The 19,582-nt window shown below is 44.5% G+C and overlaps 2 protein-coding genes across 3 annotated transcripts in view; both read left to right on the top strand.

Annotated features, from left to right (window-relative positions):
* The window catches only part of LOC311150169 (membrane-associated guanylate kinase, WW and PDZ domain-containing protein 3-like), a 192,940-nt gene extending 187,170 nt beyond the window's left edge, over positions 1 to 5,770 (top strand). For both annotated transcript variants that reach the window (XM_084187489.1, XM_084187490.1), the window contains exons 20-23: positions 32 to 107; positions 328 to 465; positions 637 to 775; positions 2,552 to 5,770. In XM_084187489.1, coding sequence (XP_084043615.1) covers positions 32 to 107; positions 328 to 465; positions 637 to 775; positions 2,552 to 3,591 — 1,393 coding nt within the window. In that variant the 3' untranslated portion in view covers positions 3,592 to 5,770. The remainder of the gene's footprint in view (positions 1 to 31; positions 108 to 327; positions 466 to 636; positions 776 to 2,551) is intronic.
* Positions 5,771 to 6,770: 1,000 nt separating this feature from the next.
* On the top strand, positions 6,771 to 18,969 carry LOC311149431 (lysine-specific demethylase 9-like). Its single transcript, XM_084186630.1, has 7 exons — positions 6,771 to 7,435; positions 7,698 to 8,338; positions 13,483 to 13,620; positions 14,982 to 15,124; positions 15,837 to 16,004; positions 16,335 to 16,443; positions 16,867 to 18,969. The coding sequence occupies exons 1-7, from the start codon at positions 6,856 to 6,858 to the stop codon at positions 17,479 to 17,481; spliced, it is 2,394 nt and encodes a 797-aa protein (XP_084042756.1). The 5' UTR covers positions 6,771 to 6,855; the 3' UTR covers positions 17,482 to 18,969.
* Positions 18,970 to 19,582: the final 613 nt, after the last annotated feature.

The following is a 19,582-nucleotide window of genomic DNA, read 5'->3' as shown; positions in this document are numbered from 1 at the left end:
ACACTGTGATGTTTTGTCTGTGACTGTTTAGGAATGGAGACCCTCTGGAGTATAAGTCCCTTCCACCCAGCGAGATGGGACAACTCATCACCTCAGGCCCCAAGCAGGTGAGGCTATGGCGATAAACAGTCAAACCCTGTGTGTGTTAGTGTGTTTATTGCTGTGTTTGTGGTTATGTTTTCATACCCATGGGGAACAATATTGGGTACCTGAATATCATAAAGCATGCATTACACATCTATTACCACATAAACATGACATAATAGCTACACGTTAGCTGAATAACTGAATTGTATGTGATAGAGATGTATATTTTCTCTGTATCAGGGCTGTTTCCACGTGGAGCTGGAGCGAGGCCAGCGGGGTTTTGGCTTCAGTCTGCGGGGAGGGAAGGAGTACAATATGGGCCTGTTCATTCTGAGACTGGCGGAGGAGGGCCCTGCACTGAAGGACGGCAGGATACACGTGAGTCAACCCAGGGCATTAATACCTGCTCTCATAGATGGTGGCTTCTTCTGTTCTCTCTATGAGAATGGGTACAGAACTACATGTGTGATGAAAGGCGTTTATGAGAGAGAATTTGTTTGACTCATTTAGCCCGTTTGTACTGTAATGTCATGTGTGTTGTTACCACAGGTTGGAGATCAGATTGTGGAGATCAATGGTGAGCCCACCCAGGGCATCACACACACCCGGGCCATCGAGCTGATCCAGGCTGGGGGCACCAAGGTCCTGCTGCTCCTCAGACCTGGCCTGGGCCGGGTCCCCGACCCCAGTGAGTGACCTCGGACTCAATAGGACGAATACTCTACTCAAACACACCTAGAAGAGTGACCATGTTCTCAACCATATCTGAACTCAACTCACAGCCTACTCAGACACTGTTACTACTGCTTAAGATACACATACGCATAGAAGACTGACCATGGACTAACCATATAATTAGAATGTGTCCATTCTAGTATTTCTAGTTATATTTCTAGAATACTATTCTATTTCTAGAATACTATTTATTCTACTTCTAGGGACTCAACACGTAACTACTGCTCAAACACTATTACTACTGCTTCCAACACACACACACACACACACACACACACACACACACACACACACGGAATATAACCAAGCATTTACAGTACTTATCAATGACCATACCTCCCTTTCTTGCATGTGAAGGCTGTTGCAGGCGTCTCTCTTTCTCTCGCATTATACCGCTCTATCTATCTGGCTCTAACTCTGTCTGGCTGTCCTGGCACTGTTCTCTCTCTTTTCTTCCTCCCTGTAGGTGTGAACCCTTCTTCCTCCACCCTGTGCTTCTACATGAAACCAGAGCATCACTAGTGGCCTCACTGCTTTTCTTGGTCTGTCCCTAATAACCTTGGTAAACCACCTCGTACTCCTCACTCCTCCTCTTTGCCTCTGTTCTCTCCTTTTAAAATCAGCTTATGTCTCTCTCCTCCTTGCCCCCTCAATCAGAACTGGACAGCTCCTATCATAACAGCCCTATGCCCAGATAAGGCCTCGTAGGATGAGAGCTACTCTAGCTGTAACCTGTAGGAGGTGGTCTGAACGGAGGCAGTGGCTCCGGGGAAACAAGTTTACTAACTAAGGCCTCAATTCAATCAATCACAGATAAAGGAAATTGCACTAGAGTACAGGTTCACTCTGAATGTTAATGCGGTACTAGAGGTGTTTAGCATGAAAAGACACATGCCACAAGTTGTTTTTCTCAAGGACAAAACCAATCATGTCCTTAAAATACAGAGTTGGCATTCTGAGTGAAACTGCAGTTTTTCCTATATCTGCAATTGATTGAATTGGGGCCTGAGTTCCATGCTGGAGCAGGAAGTGGCTCTAGAGCCCCTGAGGTTGTTTTAAGGTTATTACAGAACCCAAACACAACATCACTGAACGCACACAACATCACAATGATTGAGACCAGGAGAAAGTCGTTAACTAGATATTGATCAATGGAAGGAGGGCAAATGTTAAAAAGATGTGTGTGCGTTCACCGGTATCAACTCTCTCCTGTCTTGAGATTAAGAAGAATGGATTTCTATGAGTTGTTCCTCATAGAAATCGAAAAACCCATTTCAGCTCCACTAAGTCCATCTCACTTGCTGGTTCTCCGCTACATTTCTGCTCTCTCAATCATGCCAGCGCTACTCTTATCAGCTCTAGAAGGAAATTGAAATGTCAGCCGTGTGACTGTGGAGAAAACCTTGCACCTACCTCCCTTTGATGTCACTGGCCTCCACTGATACATATCTCAGATTCATATTGTCTATTTGACTCAAAAGCTCATATTATAATGGAAAGATAGAGTAAGAAATTAATTGTTTTATATGTACACTTATTTTAAGAGATTTAAAGATGCTTCACCACCTTCACATATTGAATATACAATATATATCCCAGACTAATATAACTACTGTCTTTCCAATCTGCTTCAATATCACAATCTGTTTTTTTTCTTTCTCTCAGCTAGCGAGAGGTGAAACCATTTCATTTCTCACTCACTATGACTCTCTCAATGCCTTTATTCCAGGTATGAAGGAGAAAGTGAACATTTCACCCTCAAGCTTTCCAAGACTCTCTGCATCCGATGAGCAGTCATTCCCCGCTTCTCCATCCTCCATCTCCCTGTCCACCTCTGAGCTGTCCCCGTCCTCCTCCGCCAACACCACTGCCCCCGAGGAGCCCTCTGACTGGGACACGTCCGCTGCCGCTGCCCCCTCCCCCTCAAGGCTGCTGGAGCCCAACAAGGCCAGAGGGCAGCAGCCTCACCACCACAGGGGACGCACCAGTCCCAACACCCTCCCCAAGAAGAGTGACTCCATCATGTCCCACAGCAACAAGCATGCTAGCCCCAAGAGAGCCACCAAAGCCCGGGCTGATACCAAGGAGCGCTCCCAGAGCCCCAGGAAAACAGACAGAGGAGACCGAGGCCAGGCAGGGACTGTTGAAAATAAGAACGGGTCTTTGGAGGGAGACCTAAGAAGGGAGAGGAAGGCCCACAGCCACGGCAAGAGAGAGGGCCGGGAGGGCAGAGAGGGACGCTCTTCCAGCCCCAGGAAGACTACCCCTAGGAGGGATCCAGACGCAGGAGTCTCCAGGCAGCCCTCGAAGGGCCAGGATGAGGGTCAGAGGCGCTCTGGAGGGCAGCAGCATCCCAGCTCCAACCCTGCCTCTGGAGAGGGCACGCAGGGGAGAGAGAGGAGAAGTAAGGAGGAGGACCCCACTCGCAGACAGGAGAGGGAGACCGGAAGTTCGGGAACCAGCGATCGCCACAGGAAAGAGAGGGGAGCGGAGCCTCATAGATCCCACTCCCAGACACAGAGGGAGAATGCATGGCCAGACTCTGAGGGCGGAACCCTGAATCGTAGAGAGGGAGGTCAGAGAGAGGGAAGAGAGAGGAAACACAGAGAGGCAGCGGAGGAGGAGAATCAGAGGGACACCAGTAGTGCTGCTAGCCAGGAGCACACATGTAACGGGAACCCTGGCAGTAAGAAATCGGCCACCATCACCCCAGGACCATGGAAGGTCCCCAGCTCAGCCAAGATCCACTCTCACGTGGAGGGAAACTGATGTATCGTAGACGGACTAACCCGTCCATAATAGATACAAACAAGGCTTCTACAGTTCTGCATTGACATGATATTTAGAATGGACCAATGAGGATTGTAGGGGATTGAGGTTATTTTGCATCACTGTGTTACTCCTCATAATCACATTGCCTCCTATTGCATATCAATGCTTATTTTCACAGTTTGCCTCAGCCAACCTTCCTACAGGCTGTCTTAATGTTCAAAGTGCAGACAGTTTATGGCTCTGCAGTGGCGGTGGGTGCCTGTCTGAAGATCTGGAGGATGTGAAGTACAATCTGTTTTGTGCCAATCAGAGACTCGGACATGCTGGGAGGGAGTTGGTTCATGTCATGTATCATCCTTTCTGTGAAACTCTTTTGTAGGTAATGAAAGGAGGCTTTGATGAAGGATGCTGTTTGTCACTCTGTATGAAGGTTTAAAAGATGGGCTCGTATCCAGGCATTCACTCAGCGTTTTGTGTTCCTCGTGGGATTGATCCACTGCTATGTCCCTGATGGATATATAAAGAGGTGATGGTGATTACTCCTTAAGTCACTGGGAGATGAAGGGGGTTGGGTTTTCAATCATTTTCTGTCCATATCCAGTCCAGACATGCTCTCTGTGTAGACTCTGAATCGCTGTTATTATCAGCTTTGCAGTAGATTTTAGATCATTAGGACAAAGCTTTATATGCATATCTATCTGAAGACCATACACTTGTGGTTAGGTATGTTGTTTACTTACTGCTACACGTGTGTTTATTATGAAGCATATTGTAATTTATTGAGATTAAATATGACAAAGAATATATATATATACTATCTACGTATCCATACACTATATTTTGATGTAGTGAGCTAAGCATAGAAATAGAATGTGTAGAAGAGACATAACCACTGAAGATGTACATTTGTTTTTTAGCCACATAGACACCTGTGGGAATACAAATATTGCTCATGACTACTGTGTTCTAGTGTACATTACATTACATATGCATCAATTTAACTGTGCCGCCATGTTGGATGAGCCATGTAAATTACATATGGACTACTAGATAATTGTGTTTGTCAGTATATGATCCCTAGACATTCTATTTCTATCCATTCCCAGCCCGTTCCCAGCCTATTCCATCCTTAATCCGTGATGTTGTTTATTGTATGCAGCTATTTAAGGTCCTCTGGCTAAATGTGTACACTACAAGCTGACAGGTATGTATTTTAGATATTGCTGTAGCTTTGACTGTACGTTATCTAATGTGTATTATTTAGCAAGGCGTTTCCTAATCTAAATGTGGGGGTAAATCAGCTGTATAAACAGATTGAAATTAAAAGGTGAGACCTTTGCATTTTTGTGACACCACAGTTTTTCATCAAAATGTGCTTTCAATTGTACGCCAGTCCAAGATGTTAATATTCAATAAATCTAAAGACTACAGTAATACCCAGGTAATACCAAACATATCCTGGTATATTCTGATACACTTTAGACTATAGTGCCCTCTCCTGGAGGAAGTAAAGAAACTATCAGAATCCCTGAACCCTGAGTGTCAGGACTTTACAACATAACATAATTTAAACAATTGTTATGATATAGCCTACTCTGTTTTAGGGCATCGATTATGTAGCAGCTTTGAAAAAGATCTACTAAGACCCTACGTTTGTGTGTCCAGCTTAAAGTCTGTTAAACAAAGCAATTTTCTCTTCCTAGCAACCATGGAAAACAAGGGACTCCATACTGTATTGAATTATGCACTCACAATATATGGAAATTAAATTAAAAGCTATTGACAAATAGATTAGTCAGTGTTGCTTGTCCTGTGGTGTAGCAAAATGTGAATTGAATTGTCTCTTGATAAAATCTTAGAGAAGGATACTGATTTTGATTAACTCTTCACCGTGATATATAGTTTCCCTTTTACATCCTATTGTTCATGTCACGTGTGTCTATATAATAATGTGGCCTTGCATTGCTTCAACAGAACAGCCTTTTTGTCTCTACATTATGTGGTAGTTGTAAATGTTTATAAATTGTACAGCACTGTATAAATACTTCCCTTCATTCAAAAAAAAAATATTGTAAATCGCTCTATTATTTTTTTAAGTAATTGAGGAGAAAATAAGGTGGTGAGAGGAAATAATCTGTTCATGCACTGATAAATAAAGTTTGAAAACATAAACATATTATTTTGTGTAAAGTGTATTTTATGGTACAATGAATCTATACCGTCTGCTGTAATAACCAGTGGTGGAAAAAGTACCCAATTTCCATACTTGAGTAAAAAGTAAAGATACCTTCATAGAAAATGACTAAAGTGAAAGTCACCCAGTAAAATACTACTTGAGTAAAAGTCTAAAAGTATTTGGTTTTAAATATACTTAAGTATCAAAAGTAAAAGTATAAATAATTTCAAATTCCTTATATAAAGCAAACAAGACTGCATCATTTTCTTATTTTAATTTTATTTACGGATAGCCAGGGGCATGCTCCAACACTCAGACATAATTTACAAACGAAGCATGTGTTTAGTGAGTCCGCCAGATCAGAGGCAGTAGGGATGACCAGGGATGTTCTCTTGATAAGTGTGTGAATTAGACGACAATTTTCCTGTCCTGCTAAGCATTCAAAATGTAAAAAGTACATTTGGGTGACAGGGAAAATGTATGGGGTAAAAAGTACATACTTTTCTTTAGGAATGTAGTGAAGTAAAAGAAGTCAAAAATATAAATAGTAAAGTACAGATACCAAAATAAAATACTTTTGTAAAAATACTTGAAAGTACTACTAAAGTACTTTACACCACTGGTAATAACTATGCAGCTTTATCTGCACATACAATATGCAGAATATAATGTTATTATAGAATCAATGTTTTAAGAAAAATATGAACTGCATAGAACAGACATAGCTCATTACGAAATTCAATTTGAAATGTTTTGAACAGTGCGCGCTATAGCCTACTGACTGTCTGTCCCGCGCTATCTGTCAGGGGCGCTCAGTTTATAAAAAACATTACGTCAGCTGTAATAGTGATTGCGTGCAGGGGCGCACGTATTGCCTAAAAGGGAACTTCAACTCCCATACAGCCCATGCAACTCGAAAACTACACAACCCGTAGAGCTCACATACTGAGCGTGCGCATCAGGTGCCGATAGACCAGAAAGGGTGGACAAACTGCAAATACAGGATCGCTGGATGCATACAAGAACTACAAATTCAGATCGAGTTGCGCAGTATGAATTTCTAGCCATTTAAATATACGTGCAAAATGGCTGCACAGGTCGACTTGGGCTGTATTAAAGTAGAAAATAAGGTAAGGGACAGTCTTGGTAAATTAGCCAAAGAAAAGAAGAAAAAAATCAAGAGGGAGCTGTCACCGTCAGCGGTTAAACGCCAGCGTTCATCCGAGAAGGAGGCAAAGAAAGTGAAGCTCCATCATCACCACCACCATCACCCACAACATGTTCAACAGCAGCGGATACACCAGCCGCATCAGAATGGCCAACCACGCAACTCCAGCACCGAAAAACCTACTCTGCATCACTACCACCAGCATTATCACCACCATCAGCACCACCACCACAACACCAAAGGCGCAAAGGACACGCACCCTCAACCTCCTCTGCCAGCGCAGAAGGTGGTACCCGCAGCAGCCAAGTTGGACACGAAAAAAAACCCGGTTCTGCCTCCTGTGCCGCCTGGACTGTTCACTTTCACGCCCCTCAAAGTGGCCAAGCCCAAGATACAGGAGAACAAGGAAAAGCACAGTGAGAAAGAGCTCAAACTCAAGAAGGAAAACACAGAGGCTAACGTGAAACATGGAGTAGGCCTATGTAAGAAAAATAAAGGTAGGTTATTCTTCATACATATTCTATTCCATTCTATTAATACTTAAAATGTCACCACTCTTAATTGCTTGAATCGTATGCAAACTTACAAATGAGTCAGACAAACAGACAAATCTGTTTCTATACACATTGAAAAGAAGCAGCCAGGTGATGTGCATGAATAGGTGATGATGTTTTGCATACTCGTAGTTGTGAACCAATTGCAATTTTGGTATGGACAAATTATGTGCATGGTAATGAGCTATCGTCTTCCTGCCTCCAGAGCCCCATCATGATGAGAACAGCCAGGCCCAGTCCCTGGAGGTGTACCTGTTGAGGAGGAAGAAGAAGAAGAGGCGGCGCCGTGAGGATGAGCGTGGTAAGAAGATCGGCACGTTCAACAAGGAGGTCCAGACTGTGTACGGAGGTCTGGCTGACCACAGTCCTTCAGCCCACCTTGGCCACATGAAGAAGGAGGGGAATCACTGCCAGCCTGCCACAGGCCCCAACAACCACCGCAGTCCTAAAGGGGTACACAGCCACACCCACCCCCCCTTCCTCTCCCCCCAAGACCACTTCATCCGCAGCTCGTCTCTGCAGACGGGCACCGTCTATGGACGCTTCATCCACGAGGAGCGCCAGGCCAATGGTGGGGCGTCGGTCCTGCACGCCTATGCTGATGAGCTGGCCTCTTTACAGTCCGAGGAGATGGAGCGCTTCACCCAGGAGTTCCTAGAGCTTGCCTTCGCTGAGAGACCCAGAGGGGCAGCCCGCTATGCCCTGGCTGTGGTGCACGGGGCTGCTGCCTACCTACCTGACTTCCTGGACTACTTTGCCTTCAACTTCCCCTCCACGCCGGTCAAGATGGAGATCCTGGGGAAGAAGGATATAGAGACCACTACTATCGCGAACTTCCACTCTCAGGTATAGTATTAAAGCATCATGGAAATGGAGAGTCAGTGTCCTTCTGATATTGCCTGTATGGGACTTCATATTGTGTTTTGTCTTAGCTGACATTAAATATACTGGCAGTGGTCACCAATACTGGTCCTGGAGAGCTACAGGGTGGGCAGGCTTTTGTTCCAGCCCATCATCAACACCTCAACCAGCCTGATAAAGTGACCAACTGAATCAGGTGTTATAACTGTTTGGCTATGTTTCAACTCTTAGACAACAACAGTGCTTATCTAAGACAAAGTTATAAATGAGCTCAGTCTGTTTCCCTTCTAATAGTTGTTTCAGTCCAAAGTACACCAACGTTAAGTCTATAGCTGAACTCTTGCCAAGTTTTCCCTGTTGCTATGCTCCCTAGAGGCCTGATGGAGAGGCTTGTTCCATGACGTTTTACTGTTGTGTTTGACAGACCGATGGACACTCATAGGGCTGATAGCACTACACACACAGTTTATACAGTACTCTGTGCAGTTTACACAGACAATTAGCCTAGTACTAATTTAATGCAGGTGTTCCACTGGAATATCCAAGGGCTACTAATGGGTTCAGGGGAGCTAAATGAATTCATGGTGAATGTTGCCTTTAGGGCACTGCTTGATTATGTAAAATCACATTTTATTTGTCACATGCGCTGAATACAACAGGTGTAGACCTTACAGTGAAATGTTTACTTACTTACAAGAAGGATTACTTTATACTATTCCAGGTATTCCTTAAAGAGGTAGGGTTTCAAGTGTCTCCGGAAGGTGGTCAGTGACTCCGCTGTCCTGGCGTCGTGGGGGAGGTTGGGGTGCCAGAGCAGCGAATAGCTTTGACTGGGCTGAGCGGGAACTGTGCTTCCGTAGAGGTAGGGGAGCTAGCAGGCCAGAGGTGGATGAATGTAGTGCCCTCGTTTGGGTGTAGGGTCTGATCAGAGCCTGAAGGTAAGGAGGTGCCGTTCCCCTCACAGCTCCGTAGGCAAGCACCATGGTCTTGTAGTGGATGCGAGCCTCAACTGGAAGCCAGTGGAGTGTGCGGAGGAGCGGGGTGACATGAGAAAACTTGGGAAGGTTTAACACCAGACGAGCTGCAGCGTTCTGGATAAGTTGTAGGGGTTTAATGGCACAGGCATGGAGCCCAGCCAACAGCGAGTTGCAGTAATCCAGACGGGAGATGACAAGTGCCTGGATTAGGACCTGTGCCGCTTTCTGTGTAAGGTAGGGTCGTACTCTGCGAATGTTGTAGAGCATGAACCTGCAGGATCGGGTCACTGCTTTGATGTTAGTGGAGAATGACAGGGTGTTGTCCAGGGTCACGCCAAGGTTCTTTGCACTCTGGGAGGAGGACACAATGGAGTTGTCAACCGTGATGGCGAGATCATGGAGCGGGCAGTCCTTCCCCGGGAGGAAGAGCAGCTCCGTCTTGCCGAGGTGGTGATCCGATATCCACACTGATATGTCTGTCAGACATGCAGAGATGCGATTCGCCACCTGGTTATCAAATTAATTGTGTGTCGTCTGCGGTACAGAGTCAGTGTGTGGGGGTACAGGTTAGTTGAGGTAATTGAGGTAATATGTACACTACCAGTCAAAAGTTTGGACACACCAACTCATTCAAGGGTTTGTCTTTATTTTTACTATTTTTTACATTGTAGAATAATAGTGAAGACATCAAAACTATGAAATCCAAACTATGAAATAAGAAATATGGAATTATGTAGCAACCCAAAAAGTGTTAAACAAATCAAAATATATTTGAGATTTGAGATTCTTCAAATAGCCACCCTTTGCCTTGATGACAGCTTTGCACACTCTTGGCATTCTCTCAACCAGCTTCACCTGGAATGCTTTTCAACAGTCTTGAAGGAGTTCCCACATATGCTGAGCACTTGTTGGCTGCTTTTCCTTCACTCTGCAGTCCGACTCCTCCCAAACCATCTCAATTGGGTTGAGGTCGGGGGATTGTGGAGGCCAGGTCATCTGATGCTGCACTCCATCACTCTCCTTCTTGGTCAAATAGCCCTTACACAGCCTGGAGGTGTGTTGGGTCATTGTCCTGTTTTTGAAAAACAAATGATAGTCCAACTAAGCCCAAACCAGATGGGATGGCGTATCACTGTAGAATGCTGTGGTAGCCATGCTGGTTAAGTGTGCCTTGAATTCTAAATAAATCACATACAGTGTCACCTGCAAAACACCCCCACACCATAACACCACCTCCTCTATGCTTTACGGTGGGAAATACACATGCGGAGATCATCCGTTCACCCACACCGCGTCTCACAAAGACACGGCGGTTGGATCCAAAAATCTCCAATTTGGACTCCAGACCAAAGGACACATTTTCAACCGTCTGATGTCCATTGCTCGTGTTTCTTGGCCCAAGCAGGTCTTTTCTTATTATTGGTGTCCTTTAGTAGTGGTTTCTTTGCAGCAATTCAACCATGAAGGCCTGATTCACACAGTCCCCTCTGAACAGTTGATGTTGAGATGTGTCTGTTACTTGAACTCTGTGAAGCATTTATTTGGGCTGCAATTTCTGAGGCTGGTAACTCTAATGAACTTATCCTCTGCAGCAGAGGTAACTCTGGGTCTTCCATTCCTGTGGCGGTCCTCATGAGAGCCAGTTTCATCATAGCGCTTGATGGTTTTTGCGACTGCACTTGAAACTTTAAAAGTTCTTGAAATGTTCCGTATTGACTGACCTTCATGTCTTAAAGTAATGATGGACAGTCGTTTCTCTTTCCTTATTTGAGCTGTTCTTGCCATAATATGGACTTCGTCTTTTACAAAATAGGGTTATCTTCTGTATACCCCCCCTACCTTGTCACATCACAACTGATTGGCTCAAACGCATTAAGAAGGAAATAAATTCCACAAATTAACTTTTTAGAAGGCACACCTGTTAATTGAAATGCATTCCAGGTGACTACCTCTTGAAGCTGATTGAGAGAATGCCAAGAGTGTGCAAGCTGTCAAGGCAAAGGGTGGCTATTTGCTCAAATATAAAATATATTTTGATTTGTTTAACACTATTTTGGTTACTACATGATTCCATATGTGTTATTTCATAGTTTTGATGTCTTCACTATTATTCTACAATGTAAAAAATAAAGAAAAACCCTGGAATGAGTAGGTGTGTCCAAACTTTTGACTGGTACTGTACATGTAGGTAGAGGTAAAGTGACTATGCATAGATAATAAACAGAGTAGCGGCAGCGTACAGTGAGGGGAAAAAAGTATTTGATCCCCTGCTGATTTTGTACGTTTGCCCACTGACAAAGAAATGATCAGTCTATAATTTTAATGGTAGGTTTATTTGAACAGTGAGAGACAGAATAACAACAACAAAAAACAGAAAAACGCATGTCAAAAATATTATAAATTGATTTGCATTTTAATGAGGGAAATAAGTATTTGACCCCCTCTCAATCAGAAAGATTTCTGGCTCCGAGGTGTCTTTTATACAGGTAACGAGCTGAGATTAGGAGCACACTCTTAAAGGGAGTGCTCCTATTCTCAGCTCGTTACCTGTATAAAAGACACCTGTCCACAGAAGCAAGCAATCAATCAATCAGATTCCAAACTCTCCACCATGGCCAAGACCAAAGAGCTCTCCAAGGATGTCAGGGACAAGATTGTAGACCTACACAAGGCTGGAATGGGCTACAAGACCATCGCCAAGCAGCTTGGTGAGAAGGTGACAACAGTTGGTACGATTATTCGCAGATGGAAGAAACACAAAAGAACTGTCAATCTCCCTCGGCCTGGGGCTCCATGCAAGATCTCACCTCGTGGAGTTGCAATGATCATGAGAACGGTGAGGAATCAGCCCAGAACTACACAGGAGGATCTTGTCAATGATCTCAAGGCAGCTGGGACCATAGTCACCAAGAAAACAATTGGTAACACACTACGCCGCGAAGGACTGAAATCCTGCAGCGCCCGCAAGGTCCCCCTGCTCAAGAAAGCACATATACAGGGCCGTCTGAAGTTCGCCAATGAACATCTGAATGATTCAGAGGAGAACTGGGTGAAAGTGTTGTGGTCAGATGAGACCAAAACCGAGCTCTTTGGCATCAACTCAACTCGCCGTGTTTGGAGGAGGAGGAATGATGCCTATGACCTCAAGAACACCATCCCCACCGTCAAACATGGAGGTGGAAACATTATGCTTTGGGGGTGTTTTTCTGCTCAGGGGACAGGACAACTTCACCGCATCAAAGGGACGATGGACGGGGCCATGTACCGTCAAATCTTGGGTGAGAACCTCCTTCCCTCAGCCAGGGCATTGAAAATGTGTCGTGGATGGGTATTCCAGCATGACAATGACCCAAAACACACGGTCAAGGCAACAAAGGAGTGGCTCAAGAAGAAGCACATTAAGGTCCTGGAGTGGCCTAGCCAGTCTCCAGACCTTAATCCCATAGAAAATCTGTGGAGGGAGCTGAAGGTTCGAGTTGCCAAACGTCAGCCTCGAAACCTTAATGACTTGGAAAAGATCTGCAGAGGAGTGGGACAAAATCCCTCCTGAGATGTGTGCAAACCTGGTGGCCAACTACAAGAAACGTCTGACCTCTGTGATTGCCAACAAGGGTTTTGCCACCAAGTACTAAGTCATGTTTTGCAGAGGGGTCAAATACTTATTTCCCTCATTAAAATGCAAATCAATTTATAACATTTTTGACATGTGTTTTTCTGGATTTTTTTGTTGTTATTCTGTCTCTCACTGTTCAAATAAACCTACCATTACAATTATAGACTGATCATGTCTTTGTCAGTGGGCAAATGTACAAAATCAGCAGGGGATCAAATACTTTTTTCCCTCACTGTAACTGTGTGTGTGTGTGTGTGTGTGTGGGGGGGGGGGGGGGGGGTAGCCATTTGTTTAGCTCTTCAGGAGTCTTATGGCTTGGGGGTAGAACTGCTAAGAAGCCTTTTGGATTATATTGCACAAACTAGCATTATGTAAATGTTGGAAAGCCTTGCATGGCTCCATACTCACCAAATCATGCAGCCGGGTCAGTGTTGATCCAATATCCTAATGACATATCCTAAGACCAGTGCATGTTGGCATTACAGTAATTTCAGATTTATCCAAATCAATATAACCTCTCCCCCTCTGTGTGTCTGAAGGTGGGTCGGACCTACTGCTCGGGGACGTACCGGGCCGGTCCTATGAGACAGATCAGTCTGGTGGGAGCCATGGCTGAGGAGGTGGGGGACTACTTCCCAGAGTTCCTGGACATGCTGGAGGAGTCCCCCTTTCTAAAGGTCAGTCAGATGGAAAAGGCAGGGATGATTTTTCTTAGAATTCAACCTATGATTAACAAATGTAGTGTCGTTGGATTCAGTTTTACTGGCCTTGCAAGTAGTTTAGAACATACACTGAACAAAAATATAGATGCAACGTGCAACAATTTCAAAGATTTTACCGAGTTACAATTCATATTAGGAAATCAGTCAATTGAAATCAATTCATTAGACCATAATCTATGGATTTCACATGACTGGGAATACAGATTTGCATCTGTTGGTCTCAGATACCTTTAAAAAATAGGTAGGGGCGTGGATCAGAAAACCTGTCAGTATCTGGTGTGACCACCTTTTGCCTCATGCAGAGTGACACATCTCCTTCGCGTGGAGTTGATCAGGCTGTTGATTTTGGCCTTTGGAATGTTGTCCCACTCCAATGGATGTGCGAAGTTGCTGGATATTGGCGGGAACTGGAACACGCTGTTGTACACATCGATCCAGAAAATCCCATGTCTGGTGAGTATGTAGGCCATGGAAGAACTGGGACATTTTCAGCTTCCAGGAATTGTGTACAGATCCTTGCGACATGGGGCCTTGCATTATCATGCTGAAACAGGAGGGGATGGTGGCGGATGACTGGCACAACAATGGGCCTCAGGATCTCGTCACGGTATCTCTGTGCATTTAAACTGCCATTGATAAAATGCAGTTGTGTTCGTTGAAATCAGCAAACTGCTCACCCACGCGATGCCATACACATGGTCTGCGGTTGTGAGGCCGGTTGGATGTACTGCCAAATTCTCTAAAACGACGTTGGAAGCGTCTTGTGGTAGAGAAATTAACATTACATTCCTGCAGTCAGCATGCCAATTGCACGCTCCCTCAAATCATGAGACAACTGTGGCATTGTGACACAAAACTGCACATTTTAGAGTGGCCTTTTATTGTCCCCAGCACATGGTGCACCTGTGTAATGATCATGCTGTTTAATCAGCTTCTTGATATGCCACACCTGTCAGGTAGATGGATTATCTTGGCAAAGTAGAAATGCTCACTAACAGGGATGTAAACACATTTGTGCACAAAATTTGAGAGAAATAAGTGCGAATGGAAAAGGGATTCTGGGATCTTTTATTTCAGCTCATGAAACATGGGACCAACACTTAACTACATGTTACGTTTATATTTTTGTTCAGTGTACATGTATTCATTTTATGCTTTTGTGCATACAGTACATATAATTGACAGACAAAGTGAGACAGAAAAGGTTGTTGCTTGTAATTTGTGTCTTAATGTGTGTATCTTGAATTACTCCGAATCTGCTATGTGTATTACAGTATATGATTGCTGCTCTAACCCTCTGTGTCTTGTCCATCCAGATGACCCTGCCTTGGGGCAGTCTCTCCAGCCTGAAGCTGGACTGTCGTTCCCAGAGTGATGATGGACCCATCATGTGGGTCCGGCCGGGCGAGCAGATGGTGCCAACCGCTGACATGCCCAAGTCTCCCTTCAAACGGCGCAGGTAGATCCCAGGACAATACTTTTATCATAGTAATACATACAGTATAAGCCTATTTATACACCGAGTATACAAAACATTAAGAACACCTTCCTAATATTGAGTTGCACCCCCCCTTTTGCCCTCAGAACAGCCTCAATTCGTCAGGGCATGGACTCTACAAGGTGTTGAAAGCATTCCACAAGGATGCTGGCCCATGTTGACTCCAATGCTTCCCACAGTTGTTTCAAGTTGGCTTGTGTGGTGGACCATTCTTGATATACACGGGAAACTGTTGAGCGTGAAAAACCCAGCAGCGTTGCAGTTTTTGACACAAAATGGTGGGCATGGCACCTACTACCATACCCCGTTCAAAGGCACTTAAATATTTTGTCTTGCCCATTCACCCTCTGAATGGCACACATACACAATCCATGTCTCAAGGCTTGAAAATCTTTCTTTAAAATGTCTCCTACCCTTCATCTACACTGATTTGAAGTAGATTTAACAAGTGACATCAATAAGGAATCATAGCATTCAGCTGGATTCACCTGGTCAGTCTGTAATGTTATGTATAGTCAGTGTAGTTTTCCAGAGTTCAGGATCATTCATTAGTTTAGCTCTGCTTTGCCCTTCTAGCCATGACGTCATTACAACCTGCCTTACCCTCTGGGCAGCTTCGGCTATGCCTCACTGCTGGTGGTAGTACTACCTGCTCTCTCTCTCCTCCCTGCAGGTCCATGAATGAGATAAAGAACCTTCACTACCTGCCTAGGACCAGTGAGCCCAGAGAGGTGCTGTTTGAGGATCGGACCAGGGCTCATGCTGACCACGTGGGCCAGAGCTTCGACTGGCAGAGTACCGCAGCAGTGGGTGTGCTGAAGGCGGTGCAGTTTGGAGAGTGGTGGGTTTCTACTGTAGTTTGGGGAATGATGATGAGTGTTTATGAAGTGTTCGGCATTCATTCGGCTCTGCTCTCAGCTGCAGTTTGAATGTACTTGTTGAAGAATTCCAGTTTGGGAAGCTTCATCCAGGGTTACTGTTGTCATAAAGGATGCCTGTTATTTGTTAAACCACTTTGAGTCTTCCACACTGTATCAACATTTATTTAGGTGTGATCCATATGTCCGGTGAGCTAACTATTGTGGTGAGCTAACTGTTGTGGTGAGCTAACTGTTGTGGTGAACTAACTGTTGTGATGAACAAACTATTGTGATGGTTCTTTGATCAACAGGAGTGAGCGTCCGAGGATAACCAAAGATGCGGTGTGTTTCCACGCGGAGGACTTTAACGATGTGGTCCAGAGGCTGCAGCTGGATCTGTACGAGCCCCCTGTGTCTCAGGTAGGAACTGAGCTCTTATTGAACCTTGAACATGTTAGGGTGATGCATGATTCTCCTCTGTGTGGTATGATAGCTGGTCAAATGTCAGATTTTGATGCAAAAAGCCTTGGAGGAGATGACATACGCCATTTAGTGAGTTAGTTTAGAGCTTTAATTAGCAGAACGAGAGGCTTAATTTTGGCCACAGAGAATGACCAGACCTGTATGAGCTTCATTTTCACGAGTTAGTAGTGATGGCCTTGATACCAGGCATGTCAGGCTTACTTCGTATGTTTGGGAAGGATCATGTCTTTGGCCGAAACATTGACACAATGAACAACATGCAGAGGTAATATGGTGTTTGTGGGAGTTATCCTTTTTATTACAATGAGGAGAAATTAGGAGGATCAGGTAGGCCTACCCATAATCCTCATCTCCCTGCAGTGTGTCCAGTGGGTGGACGATGCCAAGCTGAATCAGCTGAGGCGGGAGGGCATCCGCTATGTCCGCGTGCAGCTGTGTGACGACGACATCTACTTCATCCCCCGGAATGTTATCCACCAGTTCAAGACTGTCTCGGCAGTCTGCAGCCTGGCCTGGCACATCCGCCTCAGACAGTACCATGAGGAGAAGGACGGGGGGGAGCATGCCCAACACAAGCCCAACAACCAGACCATAACATCCGGTCAAATCTTTTCATCCTCCCTCTCCCCAGCCCAGCCAGATGCCAAAGTGCTCCACTGCGCTGGTCCACCACAGAGAGACAGGACCCAGGGAGGGGTGGCCAAGACAGAGGAACTGGTGTTTCAGAGGCCTGCTACTCCACCCAGAGAGCCCCAACCAGCCCCTCCTCAGCCTGCCAAGTCTGCCCACCTGCCACCTCCCTACCCGGGCATCAGCCCCCTGCCACCTGTCTCCTCTGGTTCTGGTTCTAACCCTCCCACACTGGAGCCCAGGCTTCCACAGGCCCTGGTCCGGCCTCCCCCTGGTCTAGACTACAACTCACCCCGACCCCACCATGATGTACAGCGTCACTGCCCCACTGACTTCCTCAAATGACCTGCCCTCCCCTTTACTCCTTTACCTACAGTTGAAGTCAGAAGTTTACATACACTTAGGTTGGAGTCATTAAAACTTGTTTTTCAACCACTCCACAAATTTCTTGTTAACAAACTATAGTTTTGGCAAGTCAGTTAGGACATCTACTTTGTGCATGACACAAGTAATTTTTCCAACAATTGTTTACAGACAGATTATTTCACTTATAATTCACTGTATTACAATTCCAGTGGGTCAGAAGTTTACATACACTGTTGACTGTGCCTTTAAACAGCTTGGAAAATTCCAGAAAAGGATGTCATGGCTTTAGAAGCTTCTGATAGGTTAATTGACATCATTTGAATCAATTGGAGGTGTACCTGTGGATGTATTTCAAGGCCTACCTTCAAACTCAGTGCCTCTTTGCTTGACATCATGGGAAAATCAAAATAAATCAGCCAAGACCTCAGAAAAAACATTGTAGACCTCCACAAGTCTGGTTCATCCTTGGGAGCAATTTCCAAATGCCTGAAGGTACCACGTTAATCTGTACAAACAGTAGTATGCAAGTATAAACACCATGGGACCACACAGCCGTCATACCGCACAGGAAGGAGACGCGTCTCCTAGAGATGAACGTACTTTGGTGCGAAAAGTGCAAATCAATCCCAGAACAACAGCAAAGGACCTTGTGAAGATGCTGGAGGAAATAGGGACAAAAGTATCTATATCCACAGTAAAACGAGTCCTATATCGACATAACCTGAAAGGCCGCTCAGCAAGGAAGAAGCCACTGCTCCAAAACTGCCATCAAAAAGCCAGACTACGGTTTGCAACTGCACATGGGGACAAAGATCGTACTTTTTGGAGAAATGTCCTCTGGTCTGATGAAACAAAAATAGAACTGTTTAGCCATAATGACCATCGTTATGTTTGGAGGAAAAAGGGGGTTGCTTGCAAGCCGAAGAACACCATACCAACCGTGAAGCACAGGGGTGGCAGCATCATGCTGTGGGGGTGCTTTGCTGCAGGAGGGACAGGTGCACTTCACAAAATAGATGGCATCATGAGGAAGGAAAATTATGTGGATATATTGAAGCAACATCTCAAGACATCAGTCAGGAAGTTAAAGCTTGGTCGCAAATGGGTCTTCCAAATGGACAATGACCCCAAGCATACTTCCAAAGTTGTGGCAAAATGGCTTAAGGACAACAAAGTCAAGGTATTGGAGTGGCCATCACAAAGCCCTGACCTCAATCCTATAGAACATTTGTGGGCAGAACTGAAAAAGCGTGTGCGAGCAAGGAGGCCTACAAACCTGGCTCATTTACACCAGCTCTGTCAGGAGGAATGGGCCAAAATTCACCCAACTTATTGTGGGAAGCTTGTGGAAGGCTACCCAAAACATTTGACCCAAGTTAAACAATTTAAAGGCAATGTTACCAAATACTAATTGAGTGTATGTAAACTTCTGACCCACTGGGAATGTGATGAAAGAAATAAAAGCTGAAATAAATCATTCTCTCTACTATTATTCTGACATTTCACATTCTTAAAATAAAGTGGTGATCCTAACTGACCTAAGACAGGGAATGTTTACTAGTATTAAATGTCAGGAATTGTGAAAAACTGAGATTAAATGTATTTGGCTAAGGTGTATGTAAACATCCAACTGTACTTTACCCTCTACGGTAGAGGAGCTTATTTAAAGGAGTGCAACTGTGTGCATTTATGATTGATATTCCTATGTAAAAAAAGATATTGTTCTTGACATTTTTGAATTTATTCCTTTTAAATTATTCAGACTATAATGTATTGTTTTTATGTGTAAATGCAGTTTGAGACAAGCCCAGATTTTTTTTCTCAGCCAAAGTGTGTACATTTAGAAACATTTGTCAGAAAAGTGTCCAGTGTTGTTTTAAATCTGTTTGTAGTAACTGAAACTGAGATCCCTCTGGGTAGTTTCCTAACCTTTTTCATGAGTTACCGAAGCAACTCGCATTACCAGTCAACATAGAGTACCAAGGTGTGTATCATGTACATTGCCTAATTGGTTTTTAGAGAAAAGTGCCTGTCACTTCATAAAGAACACGTTTTCCCATCTCAAGAGGTTAAATAAAAA

This window comes from Coregonus lavaretus (genome assembly GCF_964263955.1).
Source record: "Coregonus lavaretus genome assembly, chromosome: 22".
NCBI lineage: Eukaryota > Metazoa > Chordata > Actinopteri > Salmoniformes > Salmonidae > Coregonus > Coregonus lavaretus.
The sequence above is the reverse complement of the archived record's forward strand: the minus strand, read 5'-3'. Positions and strand labels throughout refer to the sequence as shown.